At 37.8% G+C, this 13,152-nt stretch overlaps 1 protein-coding gene across 1 annotated transcript; it reads left to right on the top strand.

The window, feature by feature from the left end:
- Window positions 1-1,038: 1,038 nt before the first annotated feature.
- Window positions 1,039-12,872, top strand: PPID (peptidylprolyl isomerase D). Its single transcript, XM_037058292.1, has 10 exons — window positions 1,039-1,233; window positions 2,493-2,633; window positions 4,757-4,863; window positions 6,717-6,905; window positions 7,755-7,877; window positions 8,033-8,139; window positions 9,961-10,102; window positions 11,734-11,820; window positions 11,915-11,957; window positions 12,607-12,872. Exons 1-10 carry the CDS (start codon window positions 1,149-1,151, stop codon window positions 12,693-12,695), a joined length of 1,113 nt encoding a protein of 370 aa, XP_036914187.1. The 5' UTR covers window positions 1,039-1,148; the 3' UTR covers window positions 12,696-12,872.
- Window positions 12,873-13,152: the final 280 nt, after the last annotated feature.

Raw genomic sequence — 13,152 nt, 5'->3', positions numbered from 1 at the left:
CCTGTAAAGGAGACTGGGTTAGAGAACAATTTATTCTGACTCTTATTTATTAAGAGACAGAGGTTATGTGCTCATCTATCCTTGATTTTCAGGAAACCAAAATGAATAAACCCAATGGAAATAAAGGACATCAACTCGTAAGAAATTAACATTTTATATTAATGTTAATGTGCTGGATTTTGAAAGTATCAGCATGAAGAGCTGCTAATTTCAAATTATACACGAAAAGGCCAAGGAAATGGAATTTGTTAGCATTCTCTTATAAACATTCACAAGATCATTAGCATACTGTAACTCACTCACTCATTCAAAAATATTTCTTGAGCACGTTATGTGCCAAACACTGTTAGAAGAACTAGGGATAGAGCAATGAAAAAAACAAAAATTCTGTACTCGTGTAGTTTAATCTTAACGGGAGAAATATGAAATAAATGAATTGACAATTAGAATATTACAAAATGCTAAGGAACATACTACTTTTCTCCAAAATTAGACTTTAAATACGGAAAACGGGGACTACCGCGTAGTTTTATCAGGAATCAAAATTCTCTTCTGGACTCTCAGCTCCAGCAGCTGTCTGGTGCGTTTACCTTAACCTCGATCACTTAAACTGATTTTTGTGAAGATCAAATTAAAACAACAGGGCAACAAAAATGCGCAACTACTGAATAGCTACCACCTGGCTGTGTCAAGCATTGTGTTGATTTACTTCTTTACTCCTCAAAACGAATGTCCGAGGTAAGCATTTTCATTCCTACTTTCCAGACAAGCAAACCGAGTTCAGAGAAGCAGCCAAACACCAATTAGAGGCTGAAACGGGATCTCAAAGCTCTTCCACACCACGATGGTAGGAAAAGCGATGAATCACTAGCGATGAGTAAAAAAAGAAGTGAGGCTGTAACTACAGTGAAAGAGAAAAGAGGGAGAACAGGCAGGTACGAAGCGGAGAAACTAACGTCCCCCTCAAGCGCTAGGCAACGCCGCGGGTAGGCGGTGCCGGAAGTCCGGCTGCGGCTTCCGGGCCCTACGCCGGAAGTGGCTCCTCAGCGCCCCGCAAGGTCTTTGCTGAAAGAACTGCTCTAGAGTTTCAGCTCTCCGGCGGCCACGAGGTACTCCGAACCTGCTTCCAAACGCGTCTGCAAATCAAAATGTCGTACCCATCCCCCAAAGCTAAGCCCTCCAACCCCAGTAACCCCCGAGTCTTCTTTGACGTGGACATTGGAGGCGAGCGAGGTGAGCGGAGTCTGATACTCGGGAGAATGACTCCGAGGAGGCTAGGCTTCCCGGGGTTCGGGGGACCCCGAGGGTGGGGTGCGGTTCGGGCCAGGGGCTGCTTCTTGGAGCGGAGAGCATGGTCACCCAGACTGGACCATCTGAACATATCCAAGCATTTGGGTTGGGGTCAGGCAAGCGAGGTTGTAGAATGCCACCTATCGTGCAGAAGTTTCTGGAAATTTCTGGACTGGGCATTGTGGCAGCTTTTACGTTTATCCAGATTTGTTTTCACCTCGCCGCCACCGTGCACCATTAAGTTGGCATAAAAGAAGGTTATTTTATGTTTTCAGTAGGACGTTTAGGAGACCATGGCATGTGCATCAGTGGGGTCCAGCCACGCCTTCTATTTTGCCGCACGAGCTATATCAGTAATGTTCATGTTATATATACATTAAAGCTTGCCTGTTGCTTTTATCTTATTATTGGTTATTAACTTAATGGTCCAGTTAGATTGGTGACCAGTTTCTCCGTGCTGGCATTGGGGAAAAATACGATGTGGCGATGTGGTTGCCTAGGCTACGTTAGCTGCTCGCAAGCGCCCTAAACTCGTGGATTAGCATATTGCTTCGTAACTGAACTGCGCTTGTTCTGGAATATGTTAGAATTGCTGTCCAGGCTGTGTGTTTGAATGTTGTACAAACGGACATACCAGGATTCAGGGACCCTGTGGATCGTTTGGTTGCACACACACACACACACACACACACTCTTTTAATGTACATTTCAGTTTGTTTTGAAACCAGTGCCATGTCTATTTTTACCTCCCGCAGGGGTTATCTAGGACGGGAACTTTTCCAGCTTTTGTTTCCGAAGCTGCTGCAGGCAGGCTTCACAGAGCTCAAAGGCTACAGCTATACTTAAAATTCAGCCAACCTGAACACACAGAGAATTAATGTTTTTCCTTTTGGTTAGTTGGTGACTGAAAATGAGTACATGTTGAAGACATTACTCAGAATTTAAAACCATTTATTCTTATACACCATATCGTGTCCCTTATATGGTGGTAATCTTTCAGCTACTGTATTTATGATCTATTGTAGGATGTAGAAAAATAATTGTTTCAGATTTAACTAGGTGCTTGGCATCTAACATTAAATAGACTAAATTTGAAAACTAGAAAATGAACTTGGAATCTTAGTGGCCATAATTTTACCGATTGTCTTTTTATTACTTGCTTATTTGATTGTTTTGCATACTGACACTATTTATTTTTTTAGTTGGTCGAATTGTCTTAGAATTGTTTGCGGATATTGTACCCAAAACTGCAGAAAATTTTCGTGCATTGTGTACAGGAGAAAAAGGCATTGGACCCACCACTGGGAAACCTCTCCATTTCAAAGGATGCCCATTCCATCGAAGTATGTAAATTTTCTGAAACTGATTATTTTTATAGATCAGCGATTTTCAACCTTTCTATCTCAGCACATCAACTACTAAAATTCTGTGGTATACCCCCAAATATATTTTTTGCTGGTCTGTCAAATAATAGGGATAATTTTGATTCATTCACATTGGATGTCTATTGTTCACATAGGGATAATTTTGATTCATTCACATTGGATGTCTATTGTTGTGTTGGCTGTTGTCATTAAGTTGACAATCTAAGGGAAAAGAAGTTGATGCCCCTGACTAAATAGTCAGGTATTATGTGTTTTAAAAGTTCTTGTGGCACAGTGTTTGACAATTGCTGTTAGAGATAATCAAATCCTGTCTTATAGGAGTTAGGGAAAAAAACACTGTGAGGTGAAGATTCAAAATTACTATTGGTTTCCAAGACATTTGAGGCAATAGCTCAGTTTCATTAAGGTTGGTCCGTGAAAGGTAGAATTAATTATAGGAGAGTACTAATTTTTAAATGATTTTATTATTTATTTGTTTACTTTTAGAGGGGAAGGAGAGAGGGAGAGAAACATCAATGTATGGTTACCTTTCGTTACCTTCCCTGCTGGGAACTGGCCTGCAGGGAATTGGCCTGCAGGGAACTGGCCTGCAACCCAGGCATGTGCCCTGACTGGGAATCAAACCACAGTCCTCTGGTTTGCGGGCTTGTGCTCAATCCATGGAGCTACACCAGCCAGGGCCGAGAGAACTAGTTTTTGTTTGTAGAAAAATGGACCACCCTAACTCACCAGTTCTCCAGCTCTTCAATATGGTTAGATTGAGAAAAAAGGGAGTGACTATGATAAAAAAGTAGATCTTTGATAACCTAACTGCCTGGTAATAAAAAAGTTTTACCTACTTCTTGGGCAGGATTGCTTGGGAAAGACTGTAGCTGATTTAAAGATTCAAGAGTCTGGGATATGTCATTAAAAGATGACACTTCACATAGTTTATCACACTTTCTAATCGTACTTTTGTTTAGCGATTGTTTGATGGTTAAACCGAAGGTTCTGTGAGTTCAGGAAATAAATCTTATTTTGTCCTCAGCATGTAGTAGAGTCATTGAACAGGTGCTCAATACATATTTAATGAATAAGTAAAAAACTAAATTATAATCATTTGAGTAGTTAAATTGAACATGCTAATAAAGTGTATGTGGAAAAGAGTTAACATAACAGGCCTTGGACTGCCATCCTTAGAAAGGTCTGCTCGCAGGGGTGGCCATTGGCTGAAATCTGGGAACTTGGAACTTGAACTGTTCTGAAATCATAAAGGAGGTTTACTATCCCTAGAATTGTTTTCCTTTTAGGAGTCTGGAATTTGGTACATGCTAGGCAGAGGGTGGCTATGTGATTTTCCCCAGTGAAAACCTCGGCTGCTGAGTCTCCAGTGGGCTTTCCTGTGCTGTAACATTGTACATGTTACCGCACTGTCTTTGTTGGGTGGAGAATGAGTACTCTAACTGGTTCTGTGACAGTGACAGCACAAGGAAGCATGTGGATTTCTCTAGACTCTTCCTGTAACCTTTTCCTTTGTTATCCAGCTGAGTGTCCTTACTGTGTTTCTGTAATATAGCTAAATGCTGAGCCCATGAATTATAGAGAATCTCTGAACATGGGGGTGATCTTGGGAACCTGTGACACCAAGAGATGATTTTTGCAGAAGTAGTTCCATTATGCTATAATAGATCTGGAAATTGTTGGTCTTTATTCAGGAGTGACTAATACGTACCCAGCCATGCACAGTTACAAGAATGAAAAACAGGTATACTTAGGGAGTTAATTGTTTGCTGGAAGAGGGAGAGCATTATGATTTATGTTAAAATGGATGTAGAGTCAAGCTGCTGAGGGAGAAGAATTAAGAGATCCAACTTCGGGATGCTGGCGACAGTTGTACTGCAGTGGTGCCATTTGAACTAATATTCTGAGTATTAGTGGGGTATCAGGCACTAGAACCAGTTTGGACTCAGATTGTGAAGTCTTGGAGAGTGACAAGACTAGAGCATCATGTTTTAGGAAATTGTCTTTATTACCACATATTCATTAGTTAATATTGCTGAAGTCCTCTCTTAGTTTCTAAAAGCTATTTTCCTCTTTTGTAGTTATTAAGAAATTTATGATTCAGGGTGGAGACTTCTCAAATCAGAATGGGACAGGTGGAGAAAGTATTTATGGTGAAAAGTTTGAAGATGAGAATTTCTACTATAAGGTAAAGTAGACAAAGTGCATGTTATAATAAAGGGTGTTGTGTGCGGACCTTACTGGGTTACCATACAATAAATGTCTCAAGTAGGCTTAGACTCTTTTTGAAAAGGTATCATATTTGTAAATAAGCATCTTTGATATGGAAAACTTTCATCCAGTACACGATTTAGCAAAAACGCTACAGTTATTTTGGTGTGATCCAAGTTTACACACTCATTAGAAGCTAATGAGTTTTTAAGTGGCCACAATATGGCAAAATTGCTTCCAGGAAAAATGTTCTCATTATCAGAAGAATGGTAACTTGTGCATCTTTATGCTTGAATTTGAAGAGCAACAAAACCATCGCTAATATCCAGGATATCAGGGGATTTGCAGACTAGAGGATATGGTTAATGTACAAGCTCCTAAAGGACATTAGTGGTGCCTGTGCCTTCTTATCTTCATTGTCCCAAGATGTAATCGGGTTATATTGCATCATCCAAGTTATAAGAATGGACATGTAAGTACAAAAGTAAAGTGATGTCTTTGGAAATGAGGAATATGAACAAGGTAATCAGGATAACTTGAGAAGAAAATCCCATTAATTTATAGACAGTGTTCATTGACTGCAACTATGTATGTTTAATACTGTCACTGGCACCAAAGGGTTTATAAAAATGAAAGGGCTTGATGACAAGGGATTTGTAATTTTATTGGAAGACAATATTAAAACATGGGACAACTGGATGATACCTCTAGTCTGAAAATAAATGCTAAATTGATGGAAATTTTCCGTAGGCACTACAACAGAAAGATGGGATTTATGTGGTGGTCATTATTAGGGAAGACATTGAGGGAGAGTAGTTGTACATAAGTTGGGCAAACTGGGCCTAGCAGGGTGGCTGAGATGTGGGTAGAGGGAAACTAAAACAGGCTGCCAATGTGAAGGAGGGATGTGAGTGAGGGAAGACAAAGGCAGTAAGAGGCTGAGGAAATAAAGTTAATACTCTATTTAATTTCATGGGGAAAGTACCAAACTTTGGAAAGAAAAAAGGCAGGCTAGGAGAAAGATGAAAACTAAGGTTACATGATGATAATGTTGATCTAACGAAAGGAGGCCTGTTGAGAGGACATAGCAGTTCTTACCTTCTACAGTGCTGTAACCTTAAAGCCGAATTAGATTTAGATTGGAGGGGTGAAAGGCATTTTAGTTAGTGTTTGGCCCAGTAAAGAATAACTTTACGAACTTGAGGCTAAGTGGAAAGATCAAACTGTGTTTCAACAGAATCTTTGATACAAGGTTGGTGCCAGGAAGAATTTTGATTCCCATATGTATGTTTGCAGTAGTTTCTTTTGGGCGTTCTCTGGAGAAACGATTTACCTGGGATAAAAGCCATAGATTTTGGATTCTTTTGAAATTAGGGAAGTACCTAATTAAATGTCCAGACTAAATTAAATAACCTGTCAGTATTCCCAGTTTATTGAAGCGTAAAGGAAGGATCATAATGTAGGCCCATAAAGTGGGAAGGCTGTTTAGTGCTTCTCAGGAAAAAGAGCATCCACTATAAAATAAAAAGGCAAAGTCTAATTACTGTACTTCCTTAATGCAGCATCTTCATTTTAAGTATGAAATATAAGCATTTTAGAAGTACACCTTCCACTGTTGTTCCTGTTATTGATTTTATAAGTTTTTCCAAGTTTAAAGTGATGAAATAACCCTACATGTTGTGAATTAAAGGTTGCAATTTATACAGAGTAAAATCACACAGTACTGTTTGATCTAAATGGTATTACAGTCTACCATAGTTTCATGAGAATGAACAGTTCAGACTGGAACCTCTAACCTTGGTTTTCTTTCGATGATTTGTATTTCTACAGCACGACCGGGAGGGTTTGCTGAGCATGGCGAACGCAGGCAGCAACACAAACGGTTCCCAGTTCTTTATCACCACAGTTCCCACTCCACATTTGGATGGGAAACATGTGGTATTTGGCCAGTTAATTAAGGGAATGGGTGTGGCAAGAATTCTGGAAAATGTCGAAGTGAAAGGTGAAAAACCTGCCAAAGTAAGTACAAAGTTTATCTTAGTTGCTGATTAAAGAAATGTAAGTAAAAGGACCTGATGATTATTGGCTGGGAAAATTTGTAAGTGTTTTTGGTATAGAAACCTGTGTCTGCAACTTCTTTTAAATTGAAGAAGAGGTTAGGGGACTTCAAAATGTTTTTTAAATTATTTTAATTTCAATCTTGGTGATTTAAGTCTTCCTATACATGGAAAATTTGAGTCAATCTGTACAGTAGTAAAGAGGACAGGAAATGAAGAATTTGTCTAGACTCTGTGATTTAATTGGTGGTTTGGCTTTGATCTTATCAAACTTTTCTTGGCCCGTGATTCCTCATCCTACATATATTAAGGGTTTAGACTAGATTATGGAACTAAAGGTCCTCTTGTTCCAGGTATTCACAGATCAAAATGAAAGTACTACTGCCCATCCTAGTTGGTAGGGTTGTGAGAATTGGAAGTTCAGGTACCTGCAGAAGGTGGGCTGTCACTCAGTGTATGACGGAAACAGTGCCTTGAAAGTTATGCCCCATCTAAAGAAAATTACATGGAAAATAAGATTTTCAACTTATTTTGTATATACTGAGATGCTGAATAGCAATAAAATAATTTTTAAAAACAGTGACAGTGTTCTGTTACTTGGAATGTTTATAAAGGGCACTCTTGGAATTAGAGCATCTTGTAAGGGCATCTCATCTTATAGATAAGCCTCCTAAAATCAGCCTGTCATTTCAGAAGTGACATGGACCGTGTTGCACATGACTTGTACCTGTATAGCTTTTAAATCCAGATTTTAAAAAAATGTACCACTAATAAAGTAGTGGACTTCTATAATTTAGGATTATTTTTACAGTTGTGCATTATTGCAGAATGTGGAGAACTAAAGGAAGGGGATGATTGGGGAATATTCCCAGAAGATGGTTCTGGTGATAGGCATCCAGATTTCCCTGAGGACGCGGATATAGATTTAAAAGACGTGAGTACTTTCACATTAGTCAAACTTTAATACATTTACTAGAAACATTTTGTACTAAAATTTTGAGATTTTTGTGTTAATCTGTGTTAGTGATAGAAGCCAGCATTAAATCACATTACTCACTAAAACCCAGCATGTTTTATTCTTTTATACAGGTAGATAAAATAGTATTAATAACGGAAGACTTAAAAAACATTGGAAATACTTTTTTCAAATCCCAGAACTGGGAGATGGCCATTAAAAAATACTCAAAGGTTTTAAGGTAATAAAGCATTTTTAATAAATTACTTTTAAGAACTTGTAAATTGAATTATAAACTGAAATTCAGGAGTTGCTTGTTGTATTTTTGGTAAATTACTTGCAAAGCTACCAGATGTGTTAAACTAATTGCATTTTTTGGTTTCCTCTAGCTTCTTATTTTGAAAATTTTCCAGATACAGAAAAGTTGAAAGAATTGCACATGAATGAATGCTTGTGTACCTTAACGTACATTCACTGGTTCACTTTTGCTGTATTTGTTTTTGCAGAATCAGTTTTGAAAGGAAGTTGCAGATACCATGGCACTTTACCTGTAAATATTTTAGCAATTATTTCCTAACAAACAGACGTTCTTCTGCATAAACTTACTGCCATGAAAACACCCAAATACCATTGATACAATATTATTTAATATGTACTCCACATCAAATTTCTCCAGTTGTTTTTATTTTAACTCCAGGGGTTTTTGTATCATTTGCTTTTAGGTCTCTAATCTTTAATAGACCCTATTCTACAAGATTTTTTAGTCATTTGCATTTTGGGGAGTCTGCAGTAGGATGTCCTAGAATACCATCTGTGTTTGATTGCTTCCTGAAGACTAGAGTAAGGATAAATAGTTTGGCAAGAGTACTTAAGTAGGTGATGTGTACTTTCTATTGATACTGTATGTTGACAGCACACGTCAGTTTGGCCTAATTGGAGTTTTGGTTCTTAATTAAAGTGGTGTCAACCAAATGTCTGTGTTATAAAAGTGCCTTTTCCCTTTTGTAAACAATAAGTACTCTGAGATGGTACTGTGAGATTATATGCATATTCAGCTTCTTACCTTTCATCCAGTGGTTTTACATTATCAAAGCTGCTTGCCTAAGTCAGTTATTACATTGATGGTTGTAGAACTGTGACTTTCTAATTTTATCACTCATTTTACAGTTATTAGCTGGCATGCTTCTGTTTGAAAGAGTCTCCCCTCTACCCGCCCCCCGTTTTTCGTATGCTATAGACCTGGGGATTTTTTTTTCCAGTTCAACCTCTTACACCATTTCCTTTGGACCTCAAGAGAATTCCAGATTTTTCTAGTGGAAGCCCCCTTTTCTACATGCTTTTGACATGTTCCTCTTAGACTGTGGTCACTTGGCTTATTTTTGGCACAAGATGTTCCAGGCTTATTTTACACTTAACCTGTTTCCAGATCTGGTATCAGTGATCTTTCCAAGGAGCTGATTCTTTTCAGTGGGGGATAGACTTTAGAAAACCAATTCTGGGGACCGGGTATGCTCAATTGTTTCTGAGCCCTTTTCAGTGGACTGAGCTCTAGGAACTGTGTTCAGTGACAACTCAAAACTTTGACAACTCCACTTTTCCCATTACATTCCTGGTCACACAATGAGAACCTTGCTTTTAACAGACCTGGTTTTTTAAAAAGAGGAAGTGTTAATAATGTATAATTATCTTTAAATCTGGGCATTATTATTCTTAATTTGGCCTGTTGAAACACTTGGTAAAAAGTTTGGAACAAATTTTTAAAAAAGTGTTGAGCCCTGGCCAGGTGGCTCAGTGGCTTGGAGCATTATCTGAACACCAAAAGGTTGCAGGTTTGATCCCCTGTCCAGGGCACATGTCTAGGTTGTGGGTTTCTCCCTCACACACAACCTCAGGTGAGGAAAAAAAAAACAGTTAATGAAAAATGTGAATATTAAGAGTATCAGTATCAGCATTTGATGAACTTTTTATATCAGGAATGGCATAACATTTTTTGGCATAGTTGAAGAATCAGACTAAAGTCTCTTGCAGCATTACATGTTACTTTTACTAATGTGTTTTCCAGATACGTGGAAAGTTCAAAGGCTGTAACTGAGGAAGTAGATAGATTGAAGCTGCAACCTGTGGCTTTAAGCTGCGTGCTGAATATTGGTGCTTGCAAACTGAAGATGTCAAATTGGCAGGGAGCAATTGACAGTTGTTTGGAGGTAAATCTGTGGATATTGAACTTTTTGACATGGTTATGTCATGACTTAGAACTTTGAGGGAAGCAGTTTTATGTACATTCATATACCATGGTATAAGACCTAATGAAACTATAAAACAATATGTCATTTTATCTAAATATTTTGAACCTTCAGTTTTCCTCTTAATCCATTTACTTAGCTTACTATGTTACTTAATATCTATGAGGATACTTTCCTTTTTTATCCCCTTAAAGCACATGTACCAGCTCACTTACTCATTTAACATGTTGAATACCTAGTATGTGCTGGGCATTGGAAGAAAAGGCCAGGAATGAGGAAGAATGTGGGTGTGGAGTCACTCATACATTTTTTTTTAAAAAAAAATTAGATCTCTGTCACTTACTAACTTTGTGATCTTGGGTAAGTTCCTAATTTTAGAAGGTCTTATATTGTCAATGGAAGGTAATACCTGCCTCATGGGATTGTTGAGGACCTAAACATGTAAAGTATTTAATTTAGCACAGTGTGGGGCCCATGTTAAGTAACCAACAGGTATTTTACTTAAAAGACAAACCCATACCGTCAGGGAACATTTTATTTGGCACCAGGAATACTACCTGTAAAAGCTAGAAAGGTGCCAGAACTACCTTCCTTAAATAGAGCAATTAGACTCCCTGTGGTAGAGTTGAGAAATGTCCAAACTAAACCATGAATTTAAAAAGATCACCCCAGTAGTTTTAATTGCACATTGAGCTATGTACATAGACCAGTTATGTCCAGAGTAAGTGGAAACAAAATGAGACCCTAATTCGGTGGGGTAGGTTGAGTAGGGATAAGAATATATTTAGAAAGCAGCACACAGCAGAGGAAAAAATGTTACCAAAGGAAATGGTTAGTCTTCACCAATATCCTGGACGTGTTTGACGTTTTTTGAGGCAGATAATAACTTTTTTCAGTAAAATCAGAGTATTGACCTTTAAAAGATATTAAGTAAACAAAATACATTAGTTTTAAAATATTTGTTTCAGAGGAAGATCTGTTAAAAGTTATTCATGCTCCAAAAAAAAAAAAAAACCACCTAGATTTTAAGTAAAAGAATGTATACAGGTATGGCTTTATCAGCTAGGGCTGAATCAGGAAACAAACTACACAGTAATTTTGAAGAGAAAGTTTAAAGTAAAAGAAAATATAAGAGGGAACTGGAATAATAAGGGATCGACTAGTAAAGAGGATTCTAAAGTTACAGGGATGGCAGATACACATGCAAACTACAGGAGCTGCTTAGGCTGGGCCGGGGCCCCCAGGAAGCAGCACAGCTCAAGATCCTTGCAAAGGGGGTGGCTGTGGCTTGCTGGGTGGCGGAGGTGTTCACTGAGCACTGCGTGTGGGGTTCACTAGAGTGCTTGCAGCATTGCCTGTAGGGAGTCCTGAGTGCTAGTGACTGAGCTGTGCTGGAATCTAACGAGAGGAACATCCTGGAACCTGGAAGAGAAATAGCTCCCTCTACTGACAAAACTGAGCATTGTGCCCACTGGCAGAGGAGAGATTTAGAGGGTCCAGCTCCATACAGAGCAGAGAAGGCTTGATTTGCAACTGACAGACAATAAATTGAAATCTAGCACATATGTTTAATATTTGCTATATTTTTGTAGGCTCTTGAAATAGATCCGTCAAATACCAAAGCACTCTACCGCAGAGCTCAAGGATGGCAAGGATTAAAAGAATATGACCAAGCATTGGTAAAATTTTGTTCTAAATTGCAATTTTTAAACAGACAACCATCTTCATAAATCATACACCTAATATTTCTTAAAAATATTTTTCCAATTAAAGGCTGATCTGAAGAAAGCTCAGGAGATAGCACCAGAAGATAAAGGTAAGTTGGCATTTTTGTAGTGAAAGTTCACTTAGTCCTTGAGATTTAGTTCCTCTTAGTTTAATTTTAGTCAAAAAGTGCAGTACTAAAGAATATTATGGCGAATTTGATGTTTAGGGTCATTTCTTAAGCTGAATGCAGCCATAACCTAAATATTCTAGCTAACAGATTTACGTTTTTGGAAAGCTTTGGGACCCTGACAAAAATAAGTTTGTCTTTCAAATGCACCAATTACTAATAGTGTTATTAGAACCAGATATTAAAATGTATCTTTGAGGGGGTGGGTGGGAGGAGTAGGAATAAAATACAACAGACAACTGTAATTGAACAACAAAAAAATAATTTAAATGAAAAATGTCTTTGGTTTCTTTAGTACTAAAGTAAGACAGAGGAGGCACTTAACTGCCATCTCTAATGAAGGAGGAGAAGGCAAATATGTAGATCAATTCAAATTCTCTCGACTGACAGTCTTTGAAGATTATGCTCTGTGATTTTTGTATTTGTGTTTACTTTCCCAGTGTAAAATATTCTGTTAATAGGCAAGAAGAGTTTTATCAAGGGGGAATTAACTATCATACTAAAACATCACTTTGTTAGTCAACCTCGTTTTTTGGATGTTTGAAAAATAACTCATATACTTATTTTGCAGCTATCCAGGCAGAATTGCTTAAAGTCAAACAAAAGATAAAGGCACAGAAAGAAAAAGAGAAGGCAGCATATGCAAAAATGTTTGCTTAATAAGGAATTTGGTTATACTTAAGTATTACACATTGATATATAAAGGCAATAAGAAAATTGAAGGGTTTTTGTCTAATATATGTTGCTTAATGTGTTTGCTCTGATAGTTCAGTTTCCATTGTGTACAGTTTAGAAATAGATACTTGTTCACTCTTAATAAAAGTGTTACAAACTACAGTGAAGTTGATTTTTTCATGGCTGTCTAATTATTCACAAATAATGGTGTTCAACCTATTTTTAAACTAACGATACAGATTCTGTTTGAATAAACAGACAAAAGCTTAAGTTTTTATATGTGATTTCCCTCAATCCTGTAATGTAGCTCTCTGCAAACTGGTTGGTTTGTGCTGGTGTTTGATACTTACAGGTAACACAGACACATACGTATATGTTCAGGGGTTAGCAAGCTTTCTCTAAAGGGCCAGATTATTAAATTTGGGGGACCGATGTATTCTGG

The sequence above is a fragment of the Sturnira hondurensis genome, unplaced genomic scaffold (assembly GCF_014824575.4).
Source record: "Sturnira hondurensis isolate 20B ecotype Veracruz unplaced genomic scaffold, ASM1482457v3 Scaffold0010128, whole genome shotgun sequence".
Lineage (NCBI taxonomy): Eukaryota > Metazoa > Chordata > Mammalia > Chiroptera > Phyllostomidae > Sturnira > Sturnira hondurensis.
Note: the sequence above shows the minus strand (reverse complement) of the source record. Positions and strands in the feature narration are given on the sequence as shown.